At 40.4% G+C, this 19,419-nt stretch overlaps 1 protein-coding gene across 3 annotated transcripts in view; it reads left to right on the forward strand.

The window, feature by feature from the left end:
* dennd1b (DENN/MADD domain containing 1B) overlaps positions 1 to 17,177 on the forward strand; it is a 303,360-nt gene extending 286,183 nt beyond the window's left edge. For all 3 annotated transcript variants that reach the window (XM_068037699.1, XM_068037701.1, XM_068037700.1), the window contains 3 exons: positions 5,281 to 5,354; positions 12,387 to 12,603; positions 13,134 to 17,177. In XM_068037699.1, coding sequence (XP_067893800.1) covers positions 5,281 to 5,354; positions 12,387 to 12,603; positions 13,134 to 13,685 — 843 coding nt within the window. In that variant the 3' untranslated portion in view covers positions 13,686 to 17,177. The remainder of the gene's footprint in view (positions 1 to 5,280; positions 5,355 to 12,386; positions 12,604 to 13,133) is intronic.
* The last annotated feature ends 2,242 nt before the right edge of the window (positions 17,178 to 19,419 follow it).

Below are 19,419 nucleotides of genomic sequence, written 5' to 3' on the forward strand. Positions count from 1 at the left end.
CTCACTCAAATGAAGCAGAAAATACTTTTACACTCTGTTGCTCCTCGGTGATGGTGTGGTACTGAATGTAACCTGTGTTAGAACTGTAGGCAACTTATTTATATTTCTAAATAGAGATCAAAACAAACATCATATAAAATGAAAATCTTGGCAATATATTCCAATGTTTGCATTTCACATTTTCTCATCTCCTCCCAAAAAAGGGCAATTATTCTCCTTTTGACCCTAGTAAAATATATTCTTTACATCCAGAATGTTTAGATCAGAATTCCAAACAACTCAGTATACTTAAGGCTGTGGGAAGCCTTGGGGCCTATTTGCAGTTTATGGTTTCGCAGTGAAGGATATCTTGTTTCACTAAAATATAATGGATTGTGAAACAATTTGTGGAATGAAAACAAAAAACAAGTCATCTTAAATCACTGCATAAGTACACTTTGAATAAATAATTCCAAAAAAGTTTTTATTCATGGGAGGTGGATGTTGCCCATCTCTAGATACCCTTGAGAAGTTAGTGATGGGGTGCCATTTTGAACAGCTGCAATGGTGGAGGTACTCCCATAGTGCTGTTAGGTAGAGTGTTCCAGGATTTTGACCCAGCAACGAAGAAGGAACAGCAATATATGTCCAAATCAGGATGGTGTGTGACTTGGAGGTGGCGGTATCTCCATACACCTGCTGCCCTTGACCTTCTAGGAGATTGCAGCTTTGGAAGGTGATGTTGAAGAAGCCTTGGTGAGTTTCCCCAGTGTATCTTGTAGATTTGAATTATTCGGAATGACTATTTACCTAGTTCACCAGGATAGATTGCATTATATTCCTAAAATAGTGGAATGCTATTCATAGAGGTGTGTTAGTTAATTCAACTATATTTGTAGTTTAGAACTCTGGTCCCTCACTGGATTATTGAGAATAGTCTGTCCGTTGAACTTGAAGTCTGTATCTTTCAACCTGCAAAACACTCCAAAGTTATTTGCCCTTCTGCAAACAGCAGGAAGTGGGGTTTATTTACATATTCCATGCATGCATTAGACAAGTTTTGCAGATGGACATCATTTTCTAATGAGTTTGAACATCTTTATGATTTTGAAGTCTATAGTTAATCGAATATTTTGAAGCTGAAGGTTGGAAACTTGTCTACCTTTGCTATGGCTTCTTACCGGGGGGGGGGGTACAGTCAATTTTTTAAAAAGTCTGTTATGTATATTTCACATTAGTGTTTTGGAAGCCTTGAGTATGGTACAAGGCACCTCTTAAGCCCTTCAGATGTACCACCTGAAGTGGTTTCCGTGGCTTATTCTCCCGCATTGATTCTGCCATTTAAAAATGCAATTGTTAGAAATATTCTGTCTGAAACAAAATGGATTATTAACACATGCAGGAGAAACATGCAGTGCTACTTGGAACAAAATGTACAATGAAGTACATGAAAGCTTGTGTTTTCTGGAAGGATCAAAGAGTCCTCATTACTGATAATTACCTTTTGTATTTAAATGAATAACTCAAAAATGCAGTATGAACTGATTATTAATGCACATTTTTTGTTCAAATGTAGTTTGACAACAAAGACTTTTTAATGTGGTATAAACATGTTGCTACAAAAAGGTTGCTGTGTAACAACTGAAAAATAATTATCAGAAATCTGTCATTGGGTCCCAAAATTAACATTTTAAACTGGTTGTCAAAGTTTCTCATTTATGTAGAGAAAAATGCAGAGGAATAGTCATTTATGAAAAAATATAGCAACCTACATAGCCCTGAAAGATTAATGAGTGCTCTCCATTTACAAGTCATGTTGCATCTAATTTTCCTCCTCCTCCTTGCCCCCTCTTCCTATTGCAGATCTGCAGGTGCAGTTGATCTTCCCTTCCTCTTTTGTATTTGATCCACATTGTTATTTTCACTTGGGCTCGGACCCTGAGTATCAGCTGCTATTTGACCGTAGGGTTGGGTCCTGAGCCTGAGCCCATAGTCACCTGATGTTTCCGTATGCACTTCCACCATAAGTCACAGTCAAACACAGATAGGATGTTGTTCCAACACACTACATCACCTAATAATGGGGCACCTTATCATGTTTGTGATTTCCACTGACAGAGAGAATAGGCTGGGTGCCCATTGGAGGTTAAGCACGTCCTGCAGGGAGTGAGGTTATAAAGATATCAGGAGCACAGTCAGCCTTGACTTTCTTCCTTCAGCGCACCTGACATCAGTGAAACTCTTAACCATTTCATAACTGTACAGATGAAGGTTTGGGTCAAATTGTCTGCCCTTTTGGCCATGCCTAATGCATGCAGAGAGATCCCAAGTGGTTGGTTGAAAAGAGGGGAGTCTCTCTTTATCATGTGAACATATACAAGATATTTTTTGGGAATTTGCTGGGAATTTATCAGACATGGATAAAGGCATTGTTGAGTACAACATTGTGCATTGTTTCCTCTTATTAAACAAGTACAGGTCTGATTAAAATAAAGAACAAAATGCTGTGTAGTGTTGTGCTTGACAGTGGGCATAAGTTTTATTTTTGCTACCAAGATGATGGGATGAAAGTTTGCAGACATTTAGAGGTTGATCTTGACAACTTGGATACAGTATGCATGTGATGGAACTGAATGAATAATGTACTTTAGCATAAAGGATTTAAAGTTTAAAAGTCAATGGCGAGAAATGATTTAATAGGGAGAAAGAGCAAAACATTGAACCATACAAAAATTGAATTCAGCCCCAACCCTTACTCTGTGTCTTCTCCAGTTTAAGGTATTATATTACCAACTGCTGCCATTTTATTCATACCACGATATTATGCAGTTTTCATATGCTTTATTTTCTCTCTGCACCACCATCCTTTTTACAAGACATTTCTGTTGTGCTGTGGCATAAAGAGAGAAAGCAACACTGCAAAATTCCTGAAACATGATGTGTAGAAAGAAAGTGTTTTTTCTTACTCGGGCAGATGGAATCATCTACTTGACATATCCCCTTATATTCACTTTTAGTTGTTTTTCTTTGGTGTTGCACAATTTTGGAGACAAAAAGTGGGTGTGGTAAAATTTATAACTTCTAATCGCCACAGTCCAGACTAAAATGAGTAAAAGTCTGGTTTACTCAATTTCATAGAATTCCAACTTTATATTGATATTCATTTCAGTTTTAATCTGCTATTGTGATGAAAGTTATCATTTCAAGGCAGTGAAACATTGAGGAGCTAAGACTGTTAAAGTTTTTGCTGTTTATCATTACCATCTCATAGACAGAATGAAGAATTTTTTTGACTCTTTCATTCAGTGAGATACCACTGATTTAAATTTGAACTTGGTTTGTTCGTGATTTACTCAAATTTGAAAAATACATGGCAGGCTCCATTTTTCTCATTTGCTCAAGCTCACTCTCACTATTGCACTCGCACTCAGACTGTATAAATGGTACAAGACCTGCAATGTCTGTCGCCTCTTAATTGTCTTATACATGAATTTAACCAGTGTTTACTTTTAATTGGGCTTAGTGTAAAAGGACACATACTTCAGCAAAAGAAGAATATTTGTGCTTTCCATAATGGTGTTCTTGTCCTTTCATTTAATGTGAGCAGTGCCATAGGAAAATTGCCATTATAAAAAGTAAAATTTTGAATTCATTCACACAAGATATTCTACTTCGAAGTGTTGTAAGTTTATTTTTAAAAATGTCATTGCATGCTGGTTCCTTTCTGACCTAGAACCAAAAATTTTAAAGGACCTGAACATCTGCAAACTTTTACCTGCAGCATTTAACCGCTATTTGACCGTAAGATATTGGTATTTCAAACAGTTATACTTTATGGCTTTGATAGAGGGACAAGGTATAACAGAGTTGCAGCTTAGCCACAGAATTATATACATTGTGCATGCATCATGCTTATCATTATAACACTGTACATCATCCTGCTACTGTGAACAATACCCCCGAAGCGGCACAGTGGCGCAGTGGTTAGCACCGCAGCCTCACAGCTCCAGGGACCCGGGTTCGATTCCGGGTACTGCCTGTGTGGAGTTTGCAAGTTCTCCCTGTGTCTGCGTGGGTTTTCTCCGGGTGCTCCGGTTTCCTCCCACAAGCCAAAAGACTTGCAGGTTGATAGGTAAATTGGCCATTATAAATTGTCACTAGTATAGGTAGGTGATAGGGAAATATAGGGACAGGTGGGGATGTTTGGTAGGAATATGGGATTAGTGTAGGATTAGTATAAATGGGTGGTTGATGTTCGGCACAGACTCGGTGGGCCGAAGGGCCTGTTTCAGTGCTGTATCTCTAATCTAATCTAATCTACATTTGGGTGGCACAGTGGTTAGCACCGCAGCCTCACAGCTCCAGTGACCCGGGTTCGGTTCTGGGTACTGCCTGTGCGGAGTTTGCAAGTTCTCCCTGTGACCGCATGGGTTTCCTCCGGGTGGTCCGGTTTCCTCCCACAGCCAAAGACTTGCAGGTTGATAGGTAAATTGGCCATTGTAAATTGCCCCTAGTGTAGGTAGGTGGTAGGAGAATTGTGGGGATGTGGTAGGGAATATGGGATTAATGTAGGATTAGTATAAATGGGTGGTTGTTGGTCGGCACAGACTCGGTGGGCCGAAGGGCCTGTTTCAGTGCTGTATCCCTCTATGACTCTATATATTAATCAGTTAACTGAATATCGGAATTTGGTTTGTTGGGTGAGCTGCATTGGAGTAATGGTGATGTCCTGTTTCTGGGTAATGAATACAAAATGCGATGAATTCCAGTTAATAACCTGTAATGTATTGTATATTTTTAAAATCTATACAACAATATCGCATCTCTGATGTTTGTGCCTTCTGATGTACATAACTTAGGGCTTTTTGTTTTAAACACGTGAAGTTTCTTACTCATCACTTGCAGGATCGCTATATTTGCAATTCTACATGGTGAGAGATTTGTATTATTTGAATAATGGTAATTGCGTGCCCATATTTTCTTGCTGAAAACTGGCACATCAGCTGTAGTGTTAGCTGATTAAAGACAGTGCCACGTTGACCTCAAAATTCTTCAGAAAGGAGAAAAAAAAATCCAAAGTTGCTGCTCCTGATTTGGTCACAAGTGGCCTCTTCAGAAATGCTACTTACTTTGGACTTCAGTTGGAAGACGAAATTGGTTTATTTGGGACTTTCTCTGCTCAAGCTCACAGAAAAAGACTGGCAACTTGGGTAGGCTGCTGCCATTCATGAGATCATAAGGAAAAGAGCAGTAAGCCGTGAACATTAGAAATGAAAATCACTTTTGTTTATTTGCCTTTAGGTTCGCCCTCAACGATCATCACACACTGGTACTGTTTCCCCACTGTATGCTGATGAGGCAGACAGAGCAAGCAAGTAAGAAATCATTTCAATTGTTTTTTGTGTCTTCTATTTTATATTTGTCATTACTGTTAGCTTTTGGACAAGCAGTTCTCCGCTAATTTTTAACAAAAGGTCAAAACTGATGAGTGTACTTAAGTGGCAAGTGTACTGTATGCAGTGCATTCCGTACTGCTAATGATGCTTATCCAGTGTTCAATTATGTTTTCAGATAGATGAGTATAGTAGTTAATATATTTCAGGTAGGGTAATATTATTGATATATTTTGCAAACTTCTATACTTTAATGGTGAATTATGTTTGTGCCTCATTGGATATATAATTTCTTTGCATATGCACATGGTACCTCTCCATATACCATTCCATGTCTTCCCATACCATTTTCTTTTCAAAAACAGCTTGTATTAAACAGTAAATCGATGCCAGTTGACCTTGCGGAAATGTGTTGCTTAGTGAGATGTTTGTAGGTGTTACAATTGGAATATTAAGATATTTAAACTGTTGGCTCTGTATATAATTGTACAGCTGTACTATAATACAGTATATTCAATTGCACATTTTAATTCGTCTTGCAAAATTATTTACAACAGAAAAAGTTGACTGGAGACACCAAGTTTGTTAGAGGTATTCATGTATAATTTAGGAAAAATCCAAATTTTATGATTGTTGCACTGATTGGTTATGCCTCTGCTCTTAATTATATATTTTTTCTGATGAGAGGATAATAGATGGATTGGATAATAGATGCACGGTATCCAAAATATATGCATCAATGCTGACCTCTGCTGGCTTCAAAATAATGAACTATGTGCACTTGTGAAAGGTGCATTTTTTTTAACATTGATTTGAATTAGCATATTGTGTGCATGTGTTGCTCTTTGATAGTTGAAATACATCATAGTGCAGTTTAGTTCACTCACCCTAGTACAAATGAGAGACGCAAAGAATCACATTTTATTTCACTGTGTTCAATATTTTCAGATAACCATTTTGTGTACGTACTGCTAATAGATAATCTCAGTCATAGAGCTCATAAGGATGTTGGGTACAACAGGATGTTCTTTTCTTTAGCTGGTGCTAAGACATATTGTTGAAGTGGAGTTGCGGGATATTTACCCTCTATCTATCTATGTATGGCTTACTTGATTATGAGTATGGGTATTAATGACAGTAGATGCTAAAATTAGGGAAAAAGTACTGCATTCCCTCCCACTGCACTCTGATGACTTTTTGAAAACCCATCAAATTTTTTTTAAAAACCTTCCAGATTGTGCATCAACTTTTTAATGTGCCTGTACAAAAAAGTATCTTCGTAATTTTGTGAGAAAAAGCATGATTTCAATTTATTTTTAGTATAATATTTAGTGAGTACATGTGGCTGCATGGTGTCTTTGGTCAGGTAGTGCATTTAGCATTCCATTTTGTTTCATTCTTTCACGGGATGTGGGCATCGCTGGCTAGGCCATCATTTATTGTCTATCCCTAATTGCTATTGAGAAGGTGGTGGTGAGCCGCCGCCTTGAACAGCTGCAGTCCGTGTGGGGTAGGTACACCCACTGTGCTGTTAGGAAGAGAGTTCCAGGATTTTGAGCCAGCGACAATGAAGAAACAGCGATACAGTTCCAAGTCAGGACGGTGTGTGGCTTGGAGGGGAACTTGCAGGTGGTGGTGTTACCATACATCGGCTGCCTTTGTCCTTCTAGATGGTAGAGGTTGCGGGTTTGGAAGGTGCTGTCGAAGGGGCCTTGGTGAGTTGCTGCAGTACATCTCGTAGATAGTACACACTGCTACCACTGTGCGTCGGTGGTGGAGGGAGTGAATGTTGAAGGTGGTAAATGGGGTGCCAATCAAGTGGGCTGCTTTGTCCTGGATAGTGTCGAGCTTCTTGAGTGTTGTTGGAGCTGCACCCATCCAGGCAAGTGGAGAGTATTCCATCACACTCCTGACTTGCACCAAGTAGATAGTGGACAGGTTTTGGGGAGTTAGGAAGTGAGTTACCCACCACAGAATTCCCAGCATCTGACCTGCTGTTGTAGCTGCTGTACTTATATAGCTGCTCCAGTTCAGTTTCTGGTCAATGGTAAACTCCAAGATGTTGATAGTGGGGCATTCAGCGATGGTAATGCCATTGAAGGTAAAGAAGAGGTGGTTGGATTCTCTCTTGTTGGAAATAGTCATTGCCTGACATTTATGTGGCACGAATGTTATTTTCCACGTATCAGCCCAAGCCTGAATGTTGTCCAGGTCTTGCTGCATACGGGCACGGACTGCTTCAGTATCTGAGGAGTTGCGAATGGTGCTGAACATCATGCAATCGTCAGCAAACATCGCCACTTCTGACCTTATAATGGAGGGAAGGTCATTGATGAAGCAGCTGAAGGTGGTTGGGCCTAGGACACTACCCTGAGGAACTCCTGCAGAGATGTCCTGGGATTGAGATGATTGACTTCCAACAACCACAGCCATCTTCCTTTGTGCTAGGGTTTGACTCCAACCAGTGGAGAGCTTTCCCCTTGATTCCCATTGACTCCAATTTTGCTAGGGCTCCTTGATGCCACACTCGGTCAAATGTTGCCTTGATGTCAAGGGACGTCACTCTCAGCTCACCTTGTGAGTTCAGCTCTTGTGAAAATGTTTGGTCCAAGGCTGTAATGAGGTCAAGAGCTGAGTGGCCCTGGCGGAACCCAAACTGAGCATCACTGAGCAGGTTGTTGCTGAGTAAGTGCCGCTTGATAGCACTGTTGATGACACCTTCCGTCACTTATGCATACAGGACGTACTTGGGCAATTTTCCACATTGCCGGGTAGATGCCAGTGTTGTAGCTGTACTGGAACAGCGTGGCTAGCGGTGCAGTCAGTTCTGGAACACAAGCCTTCAGTACTATTGCTGGACTGTTGTCAGGGCCCATAGCCTTTGAAATATCCAGTGCCTTCAGCCATTTCTTTATATCACGTGGACTGAATCAAATTGGCTGAAGACTGGCATCTGTGATGCTGGGGATGTCAGGAGGAGGCCGAGGTGGATCATCCACTCGGCACTTCTGGCTGATGATGGTTGCAAATGCTTGAGTCTTGTCTTTTGCACTGATGTGCTGGACTCCCCTATCATTGAGGATGGGGATATTTGTGGAGCCTCCACCTCCTGTTAGTTCTTTAATTGTCCACCACCATTCACTGCTGGATGTGGCAGGACTGCAGAGCTTAGATCTGATCCGTTGGTTGTGGGATTAGTTTAGTTTGGTTTAGTTTAGAGATACAGCACTGAAACAGGCCCTTCGGCCCACCGAGTCTGTGCCGACCATCAACGACCCATTTATACCAATCCTACACTAATCCCATATTCCTACCACATCCCCACCCGTCCCAATATTTCCCTACCACCTACCTATACTAGGGACAATTTATAATGGTCAATTTACCTACCAACCTGCAAGTCTTTTGGCTTGTGGGAGAAAACCCACGCAGACACAGGGAGAACTTGCAAACTCCACACAGGCAGTACCCAGAATTGAACCCGGGTCGCTGGAGCTGTGAGGCTACGGTGCTAACCACTGCACCACTGTGCTGCCCCACTTAGCTCTGTCTTTTGCATGCTGCTTTCACTGTTTGGCATGCATGTAGTCCTGTGTTATAGCTTCAGGTTGACACTTGCATTTTTAGTTATGCCTGGTGCTGCACTCTTCATTGAACCAGGATTGATCCTCCTGCTTGTTGGTAATGGTAGAGTGGGGTATATGCCAGGCCATTTGATTACAGATTGTGGTTGAATACAATTCTGCTGCTGATGGCCCACAGTGCCTCATGAATGCTGAGTTTTGAGTTGCTAGATTGGTTTGAAATCTATCCCATTTAGCACAGTGATGGTGCCACATGACACAGTGGAGGGTATTCTCAATGTGAAGCTGAGACTTTTTCTCCACAAGGACTGTGCGGTGGTCACTCCTACCAATACTTTCATGGACAGATGCATCTGCGATAGGCATATTGGTGTAGATAAGGTCAAGTCGGTTTTTCCCTCTTATTGGCTCCCTCGCCACCTGCCGTAACCGAGTCCTAAAGGACTGGCCAGCTCGGTTAGTAATGGTGCTACTGAGCCACTCTTGGTGATGGACGTTGAAACCTCCCACCCAGAATACATTCTGTGCCCTTGCTACCCTCAGTGATTCTTGCAAGTGGTTTTCAACATGGAGGAGTACTGATTCATCAGCTGAGGGTGATAGGGGTGGTAGGTGGTAATGAGTAGGAGATTTCTGTGCCCATGTTTGATGCCATGAGAGTCAATGTTGAGGGCTCCCAGGGCGGCTCCGTCCCAACTGTATACCATTGTGCCGCCATCTCTGTTGGTGGGGCAGGACAGGGTCGGTGATGGTGGTGTCTGGGACATTGTCTGTAAGGTATGATTCCATGAGTATGACTGTCAGGCTGTTGCTTGACTAGTCTGTGGGACAGCTCTCCCAATTTTGGAACAAGCCCCTAGATGCTAGTAAGGAGGACTTTGCAGGGTCGACAGGGCTGGGTTTGGTTTAACTGACTGGCTTGCTCAGCCATTTCAGAGGGCATTTAAGGGTCAACCCCATTGCTGTGGGTCTGGAGTCACATGTAGGATGACAAATTTCCTTTTCTAAAGACAGTAGTGAAACAGATGGGTTTTTACAGCAATCGACAATGGTTTCACGGTCACCATTACTGAGACTACCATTTTTAATTCCTCATTCCACCAGCTATCATGGTGGGATTTGAACCAGAGCATTAGCCTGAGCCTCTGGATTGCTAATCCAGTGACATTACCACTACGCCACCGCCTCCCCTTAGCAAAGGGCAAAAAGATGTCTTTCAGTTACTCTGATAGTTGAAGTTTACCTGCACTCTTATTTCGTCAAATTGCTTTATAATCATGCGTAGCAGTTTTCACTATTGCTTAGAAGCATTGGATAAATTTAACCTCTTATAGCTTGTATTTTACATGTTCCTCATTTGATGAGGGAGCAGAAATTTATCAGCTTTGTTCAGCAGGCAGAATAAGGACAGAAAAATCTGGATTTGGTGATGGTACAGCAAGTCAGAGGAAGTGGGAAAAGGGGGAATTTACACCTCATTTGTAAGCAACTCTATACATTTGTGTAAAATAAATTTAAAAAATAGGTGTGAATGTACTACCCTTGACATTAAGATCAAGGGGCAGGATTTTATGAATCCCGCGGCATTCCCGACAGCAGGACCGGAAGTTGGCGGAACTTCCGTTTCCACCATTTTTCCCGTTTTGCACACAAATTTACATGCAAATCAACAGTGTGCCAATGGGCGCGGGAGACACGCGCAATCATGTGGCGGGGACGGACATTCATTGGTGGAACCCGCCGTCACTGGGTCAAGCAACATGAGCGCCATGGCTATAAATCATTCTGCGTTCCATGCCTCAAGGAACAGCGGCCTTTGTGGTACGTGTCTTCAGAGTTACCACAATTAAGTCTTTTACTTAGTTTTAGCTGCTTTTTCCTTCCTTAATTTTTCAAGCCCAGCACCAACTCCCCATCGTTTTTTTTTTTGACTACAGCAAGAGCAAAGAAATGTCAGCCAGCAGGCAGTGTCCAAACCCACAATTCAGTGAGTCCTCCCTGCAGGTTCTCCTCGCCATCAGGGAAAGGTGGGATGTCCTCTTCCCTGCAGATGGAGTCAGAAGACACTCCCATCTGACCAAGGTGACCTGGAAGTAGCAGAGGAGGTCTCGAACCTTGGTTCACTGTCACAAATGTTTCAATGACTTGTTCAGATCAGTGAGGGTGAGTGGTCTTGCCGATGCTGTTCCATTGTTTTCCTTTTTTTCTTTCACGGGATGTGGCCGTCGCTGGCTGGTCAGCATTTGTTGTCCATCCTTAATTGCCCTTGAACTGAGTGGCTTGCTAGGCCATTTCAGAGGGCAGGTAAGAGTCAACCATGGGACTGGAATCACGTGTAGACCAGACTGGGTAAGGACAGCAGATTTCCTTCCCGAAAGGACATTAGTGAACCAGATGGGTTTTTACAACAACCGACAATGGTTTCATGGTCACCATTAAACTAGCTTTTAATTCCAGGTTTATTACTTGAATCCAAATGTCACCATCTGCCGTAGTGGGATTCTAACCCATGTCTCCAGAGCACTAGCCTAGACCTCTGGATTACTAGCCCAGTGACATAACCACCACGCCACTGCCTTCTCCCTGGCTCCGTGTGTTTAACACAGAGGGAAGACGAGGCATGCAGTGGAATGAGTGAGCAGCCTTGGTGCCATACATTTACTGATTGTGCGCAAAGTTGACAGTTGGCATTCAAGTGCTTGGATGTAACGCGCCTCTAGCCAGCTGGCCTAGTGCCCAACACCTCAGTGGGTCCTGCAGGCCAACTGGAAAGTTTTTGTTGGCCTCTGATAATAGGCCTTACAGGCTATTAACTACGCTTCAGGTAGGTAGGCTTTCGACTGCTGATCCCGCCTCTGCGAAAGCAGTCCGGGACAGGATGTTGCCGGCACACCAGCTGATGGTGCGAATTTTCACACCCGCCTGCCTCCATTCAACCCCAAGTCTAGAACAAATTCAGAACTCTCAAATGATGGTTCGCAAATGACTTTTTGTCAACTTATAAGCAGAATTATTTATCTTTCTGTAAGCAGTGATCCATTCCATTTCTAACATAGTTTCTATAATACTTAAATACCTTACAAATACTTGAATTTCATATTTGCAGTTCCCAGATTGCACGTGGAATAAAACTGCACTTCCCTTATTTCATAGAGATACAATAATTAATAGAAATAGTCCAGGTGATCTGATCAAGTGCATCACTTGACTTTTCTGCTAACCTTTCTTGCAGCATAAATTATCCTTCATACTTCGAGGTTCCGTTTAACTTTTATTGAGCAGTTTAAAGTGTTACTCCATCAGACTTTTTAATAAAAGTTGTAGCTTTTAATAAACTTTTTAAATGTGTTAATAAATGGCTGATTTTGTTCATGCATGTTAAGCAGATGAAGTATGATTTTAAGCTATTTAAAGCATTCATATTTCTTAGGGTATCATCTGAAGACAGTGGAGAAGTATGTGCCTATATTGATGACAGTGATGATTCTGAACTGACGGAACTAGACTCACAATCTCCAGGCCAGATGGACCTGTTGGGAGAGATCCTTGACACCCTCAGTACACATAGCTCAGATCAAGGAAAATTGTGTGGTGCAAAAAGCCTGGATTTCTTCAAATCAATGGATGATATCAGTTATAAAGCTGCCGTGAGTACTCTGTATTACACTTCTAGGATAGTGATGGTACACCAAGTCAAAACATCAAAGGCAATGTCACTCAAGTTCACTCGATATTTTAATTCAAAAAATCATCTCAATCGAGGTTACATTCAGGCTTTCCCTCAACACTGAAGTTTCTCTGTCGAATTCAGTTAGTTTGTGGGATCAACTATGTGGTTTCTTAATCTTTTCATGCATACACCTTACACGTGACCAAGGAAAGCCATTGGTGTAATCCCTGGAGGCATCTGTGTTATGGCCGTCATCCTATCCCAACACATCAGTTGAAAACTAATTTGGAAAGAAAGAATTACAGACAAGTCAAAAGTAGTTGTTGCCTAGTTAAAATCTTGAGGATTTAGAAACTGTTAAATAACAAGATGATAAAAGAAATAGTTATTTTGTATAGGAAATTTAACATGGGGTTTGATGTCTTTCATACTTGATGATAAATTGTTCCTTCTTTACATTAAGAGTTTGGGATCTATCAAAACTTATTATGTCTCTTCTTTTGTTAGAGCAAGTCCAATACTCCAAGTGAGGGAAACCTGGCTGAATTCGATGAACGGTATGGTGATCATCTGAGTTGGCACTTGGGACAAGATGATACTGTTGTCCATAGAAGGCCCCTTCCCCCATCTCCCAGAAAATCATTTTGTAATTTTCCTGAATGTCCGGTTACCTTTGAAACAGCATCTTGCAAAAACTCCAGTGTGTTTGTTGACGAGTTGACACAGTTTCCTAAACTCAGTAGTAACTCATCTTTTAAAACTTCAGTGGCAACCTTTGCCTCCAGCAAGGAATCAAACCAGGAGAAAAAAAACTCAGCCAAGCTAAAGGAGCCAAAAGGAACACTAACCAGTGAAGACGAAGAGCAGTGTCGAAATACAACAAGATACCCATCAGTTTTAATCCCTTGGGAGAAAGAAGAAGTTGAGACTGAATTGATAGAAACCACAAGTAAAATAGACCTACTCAAAGAGATCGACTGTTTATGTTCCAGAATTGAAACCAGTTGCACTGTTTCCAGTATTGGTTCTTCCACTACCAACACTCAGAACAAAGTGTGAAAGTGCAGCAGTATTCTAAGCTGGGGTAAATTCAGATAACTATTTAAAAAACTGAAAGATTGAGTGTGAAACTGCAGGAAAGGTAGGCGTTCTTGAGCATTTTTAAGTGCAGAAGAAGTAACTATGCTCTGCTTTACTGAATTATGCAAAATCAAATCTAGATTTTCTCTCAAATTTATCATACATACTGCTAAAATGGACAATTAAAATAATTTCTGATTTATATACTTGGGCTAAACATTTTACAACAAATTGTTGCCTAGAATGAAAGTAGTATATTGACAAGCCAGCAATCAGGTATGTATGCACAACAGAAGCCATTTCACTTAAAGCTCTATTCAGGTGAAAAAGGATTAATTTTTAAATTTGAGGGACAAAAAACAAACTTATATTTCTACACCACAATGGGAGGGTGAGATTTTCTTTCAGGGTCAAATGAGATTTTCCTGCATTGTTCGAACCAAATCAGGCTAGCAAGGCAAATGCCTTGTGATATTTAAATTGTTGCATGCTGTATATAAAATATATACGTAACCTTGTATAGTGAAGAGTGGGATTGTCTGAGTTTACAAGCACTTGAGGAGGGAACAGTGGTCATTATTCTCCGAAATTCCTTAAATTTCAAACCCTCCTCAGCCCCTCCTGTTTCATTGTAATAAATCTACAAGCTGGAAACTCTGAATTATTTAAACACTTCATTTACATTTTATCTATGTTTTACCTTTATGTTTAACCCATGTCCATAAATCGAATATGTGGTAAATTAATGCCAAATGATCAAAGGTACAGCCTTAAAAGTTACAGAAATCATAGTCCTCTGAAATCATCATGTAGCATCTTTCTGAATCTGTTCATACAGTTGTTTAGAAGTGTCACAGAATAAGATACTTCAGTGCTTTAGTAGTGTAAACCTGAAAATGCTTGAAATCAATTCATTCGGCAATAATTATCAGGAATGACAATGCAAACTGTGTTTAGTAAAGGGAGGAATAAAGTCTCCTACGGAGATAATGCTGCATTTTATTTAATCTGCAATCTGTTGGTACCAATGAGTATTCAATTCATGTCTTCCCAAAATAGGTTGAATTGTATCTTTTCCCTCAACACCATTAATGATGGCTCACTTAGACCTCTGAGTGATATTTTAGCAACAAAATGGTTTTTACAAGACATACAGTTGGCTTTCTTGAGACCTCTCAGGAGTTTTGGCCTACAATAAAATATAGTTAACATTTTGAAATGGATTTAAGTGTATCAATTTTCTATGTACTCTTGGTGCAAAGTGTATTTTGTATTGAAAAAATGTGCAAAATGCTGTAAATGTTAATAGTGAAATATTATGTTTTTTGAATGTGACTGTAATAGGACTAGTGTTATGTAAATGGCAACTAACACTGGGATATAAGGAGGAAGAACATCCTGTTGGTACTCCTGTTTTATTAATGGTACTTCAATGTGTACAAACAGGGTAAATAAATATTCGGATAGATGACAACATCTACACAAAACATGATTCCAGTAATGTGTGCTACACTAATGTTTAATACTTTTAAATCTGCAGATAACTTTTGGTTACTTGATGATTACTTTAAATAAGACACCATCTTGCACTGCTTTGTTACTGGGGATATGTGGTATACTTTTGGTCCTATGTTCCTCTGTCCTAATTTTTTCTCTTAACTGGATGTTATTAAAGGACCCAGTTAGTCATAGATACATATATAAATATTTCTAATTTTTTTTAGACATTTAAAATACCTGATACGCGCTATGGCAAAGGCTGGAACATGTGCCTTAATGGAAACAAATAATTGATACTGAACTTTATCTTGGGAACGGGAACAAATTGATCAGAAACCAGGAATGTTAATGTGTGTGAAAAGGTGCCATATGCAATGACATATCAATGTGCGATATTGGTGTCACATTACATGGGCTGTATATCAAAACAGAAAATCCGCAAGATAATCCTATATGATATACCTCAGACTTCCCAAAAACTCAGAATGATCTGAGTTTTTGTTTCAAATGCTCCCTTGTCAAATAACATACTCTTATTGTTGTCTTTGGCTTAGATATTGAAAATAATTTAAAATGCAGTCTCTTTCAGCACCCAGAAGACATTGTCTTTTTTAGAACAAGTGTGCAATATAAATTCTATTTACAAATTGTTTGTATTCCAGATGTTGCTTTCAGTTTATATTTTTGCACCAACTTTTTTTAATAATGTTTACTCCAGGGTACAGAGAAGCACCCAAAGTGCATATAGGTTGAATTAACCATCAAAACTTGATCCACGTTGACTGCAGTTAAGTAACAAGGTCAAGCGGTCATTGTGACTAAAGATCATGATGGAATTAGTTTTCTCTTCTGTTGCTGTTTTTCCTTACCCAACTAAGCCTTTACCATCTTATTTCATCAGTAATCCATCATATTCTTGCAATCACTCTGAATTTAAAGTTCCATAGTTTGTACCAGTTCCATAATTTAGAGTGTACTTTTTCCATATGTAATATGTTGATGAACTGTAGAACAGCCTATCTCTTAAGCATTTGTTACGTTTACATGTTAATTTTTAAAAGTGAATGTTGTCCACCTCTTAAAAATATGCATCCTGTAAATTACTTGCATGTCTAATTTATGCAGATATTTATCTAAATGTTCATTTAAGCATCCAGTTAACATGAAATTATTCATGAATCACCTGAAACTAACCAAGTCAACTGTTAACTAATATTTTTAAGTTGTCCTAAACTGTTTAGTCGTTGTAAATACCAACCAGCTTGTTGCTTGGGTTCTGTTCTATATTAATGCAATTTAACTGTATATCCCAACTGAGTCTGGCTTTTTCTTGCACAACTTGTTTTCTTTTTGTGTTTTAAAGTCTAATGGAAAATCCAGTAATTTGGCTTTTAAAGCACCATGTCATTGTTAAGATTAATCATCTGTAGAACTGCTGTTGGTGCCAATTTTATTTTCAGCATTCCTTAGGGAAGCTTATTTGTAGAGGCCATCCATTTTTAATCCAGGTTAACACAATAAAAGCTATATCCCACAGCATCTTATCCTAGCAGTGGAGTTACTTCCCTTTGTGATTCAAAAATGTACTGCAAAAAATTGGGCTTTTAGTTCTATAGTTGCATGTGCATATCCAAATTGCCCAGGTTTAGATATGCAAACTGCGAGATTAAGCTATTGCAGGGTATATTAAATTTTCAACAACTTAATTTTAGGACAGTTGTGTGAGCACTGCACCAATTTAGAATATATCCGTTTAAAATTAAACGTACAGATCATTTCATCAGAATGGGTATGTATGGTAACACCAGTTGGGATATTCGATATCTTTGGCTAATCTGTTCTTTTGATGGTTCTCCAAGCTGCTGTATAATAAGAGAAATTGTACAAAATTGGCTGAATAAAGTTATTCTTCAGACTTTGCAGAGCTGTGCTTTGCCTTTGCCAACCAATAAAGTTTCAATTTTATGTTGAGATGTTTTGTTTAACCTGTTTTTTAAAAAAATATTTGTAAAGAAATAGTCATTTTAGTCTTGCAACTAAATAGGACCTATTCTCTGTTAGTGATTCAATGGAAAGGACAATTATTGGCACAGGAAATGTGTACAGTTATTGGGGTGAGTTTCAACAAACTTTTAAATGCAACACACGCTCATCCATTTAGTTCAGAACACTAAGTCACCTGCACTGTAACATCAGTGCAGTTCCTATGAAGTTAGATTCTGCTCATAAAGGGTTAACTTCGAGAGAGAAAGAGGGAGGGACAAGCTATCTTGAATGTTGTTTGGGACAAATTAGTCAAAATGCCAGCATTTTCAGAATTGTGTACTCTCACATGCTATATATCAATTTGAGACAATGGGGTTTGCCCAATACTTTCCAAACATATTTGCATTTCAGTGCAAGAACAGTTTCCATTGATTGTGCCCACCGGGGCTTGTTGTTATTTAGACAATGTAGCTGCCATGACTTCCATGCCAAGAGGGTGATTTCTTGTTTGAGATGCAGCTTTGATTGCCAGCTTGCCAAACCAATGCTTGATATGAAGTAAAGGCCTGCTACCCGACCCAGACCCAACGACATGTGTCGGGTTCGGGTCGGGTCGCTCTTCCGGGTCTGGCTTTCAGGCTGTACTGTACTGTATGTTTGTAGACTAGAGTCCTGACAGTGATCATTTCATATTTTTTATATAAATACTGTATATTTTATAATTAATCACTCAGGACCTTCCTGGTCTCTGCATCTCAGCTGCTCACTGGATAAACTTGCAGCAAGTATTGTAAACTGAAAAAGTGAAAAACGGATTCAGAATCGGAAGGTAGGTAAAGTGAACATTCCGGTGGTCGGGTCGGGCGCGGGAAAAAATGGAAGGACTCTGGTCAGGCTCGGGTCCAATGTGGTTCTGTTGGGTTCGGTCGGGTTTTTTTTTCAGACCCGAGCAGGCCTTTAATGTGAAGAGCTAAGGGAGGGATCAGAGAGCCAGCTTTTGTCTTCCTCCCTGGGAAAGGCTGTCATCACTGCGGGTACCAGAAATGTGAAAGATTGCTGACGTGAATTACGCCCATGTGAATGGGCAAATTGCAAAATCCATTATTTAACATGATATAATGATTGATAAGAAATGAATTGTCTCACTGTAAAAACTTCAGTTCATTCGTATATTAAATAAGCCAGGTTGCTTGTTGACGTTTGACCTCACCTCCGTCTGCCTTCTAAAAGATGTAAGAAATGCACTGATGGCAGATGCAAGATCACAGTACCCCGTAGACACACTGGGCTGAATTTAAGCAGACCCCTGACATCAGGGGTCGTGGTAGGGGGGCCCAGAAAATGCCTCTGGGAGAGGCCTGCCTTGATGCTGGGAAGGCCCTACCCCATAATACCGGTGGCGGCGAGGCCTTGTGGCAGCACCCCCCCCCCCTGCCGCTCGGTGATGGGACCGAAATCTACATATGTTAATATATGGTAATAAATTAATTAATGCCTCAACTGTTGTCGTCAGCCGTCCTGCTTTGATATTCCAGTCAGTTTCCGGGACTCCCGAGCTTTCGGATCTCCAGTCGGAGATCTGATGTGGGACACTGGTGGGGAGGAGAAAGGAGGTAAGTTTTCAGGGGGGGAGCGGGGTGAAACCTTTTCGATTGGGGTGGTGGGAAGGGGTAAAATTCAAACATTTATAAACTTTGTGAGGGGAAAGGTTGGGATCGCAAGATGAGTTTTTTTTGGGGGGGGGGGAAGAGGGCAAGAAATAATTTGTTTCGTCATTGAGGGTGGGGTGGGAGAGGGTCTTGAAACTTTTATTAAGTTTTTCACTTAAAATCTATACTGCCTATAACTTTAAAAATTAAAATGAAGTGGAAGGGCTTGAAGCCCTTTAAAAATGGCACCTGCGCAGTAGCACCGGATGCCATTGCTGGAGACAGATCACTGTAATCTTAGTGTAATGGCCCTGAATCATGCTCTTGAAATCACAGGAACTGAGGTCTCTTGGGGAAGTTGCTCCTGCAACTGAGTCTGAGAAAATGTCCTGAGAGACCTGACATTTGTAACAGAGACCTTGGCACTGAGTGAAATTGACCCAATATATGATAAAGGGGATCTAGAGCACTGGAGAAACAGAGCCAGGCAGTCATCCCTTTTGCAAGATCATAACCAGAACAGCATCACATCAGGTGCTGACACCAGCCGGGCTTTAGTGTGGATGTAAGGACTACAA

The sequence above is a fragment of the Heterodontus francisci genome, chromosome 8 (assembly GCF_036365525.1).
Source record: "Heterodontus francisci isolate sHetFra1 chromosome 8, sHetFra1.hap1, whole genome shotgun sequence".
In the NCBI taxonomy this organism is placed as follows: domain Eukaryota; kingdom Metazoa; phylum Chordata; class Chondrichthyes; order Heterodontiformes; family Heterodontidae; genus Heterodontus; species Heterodontus francisci.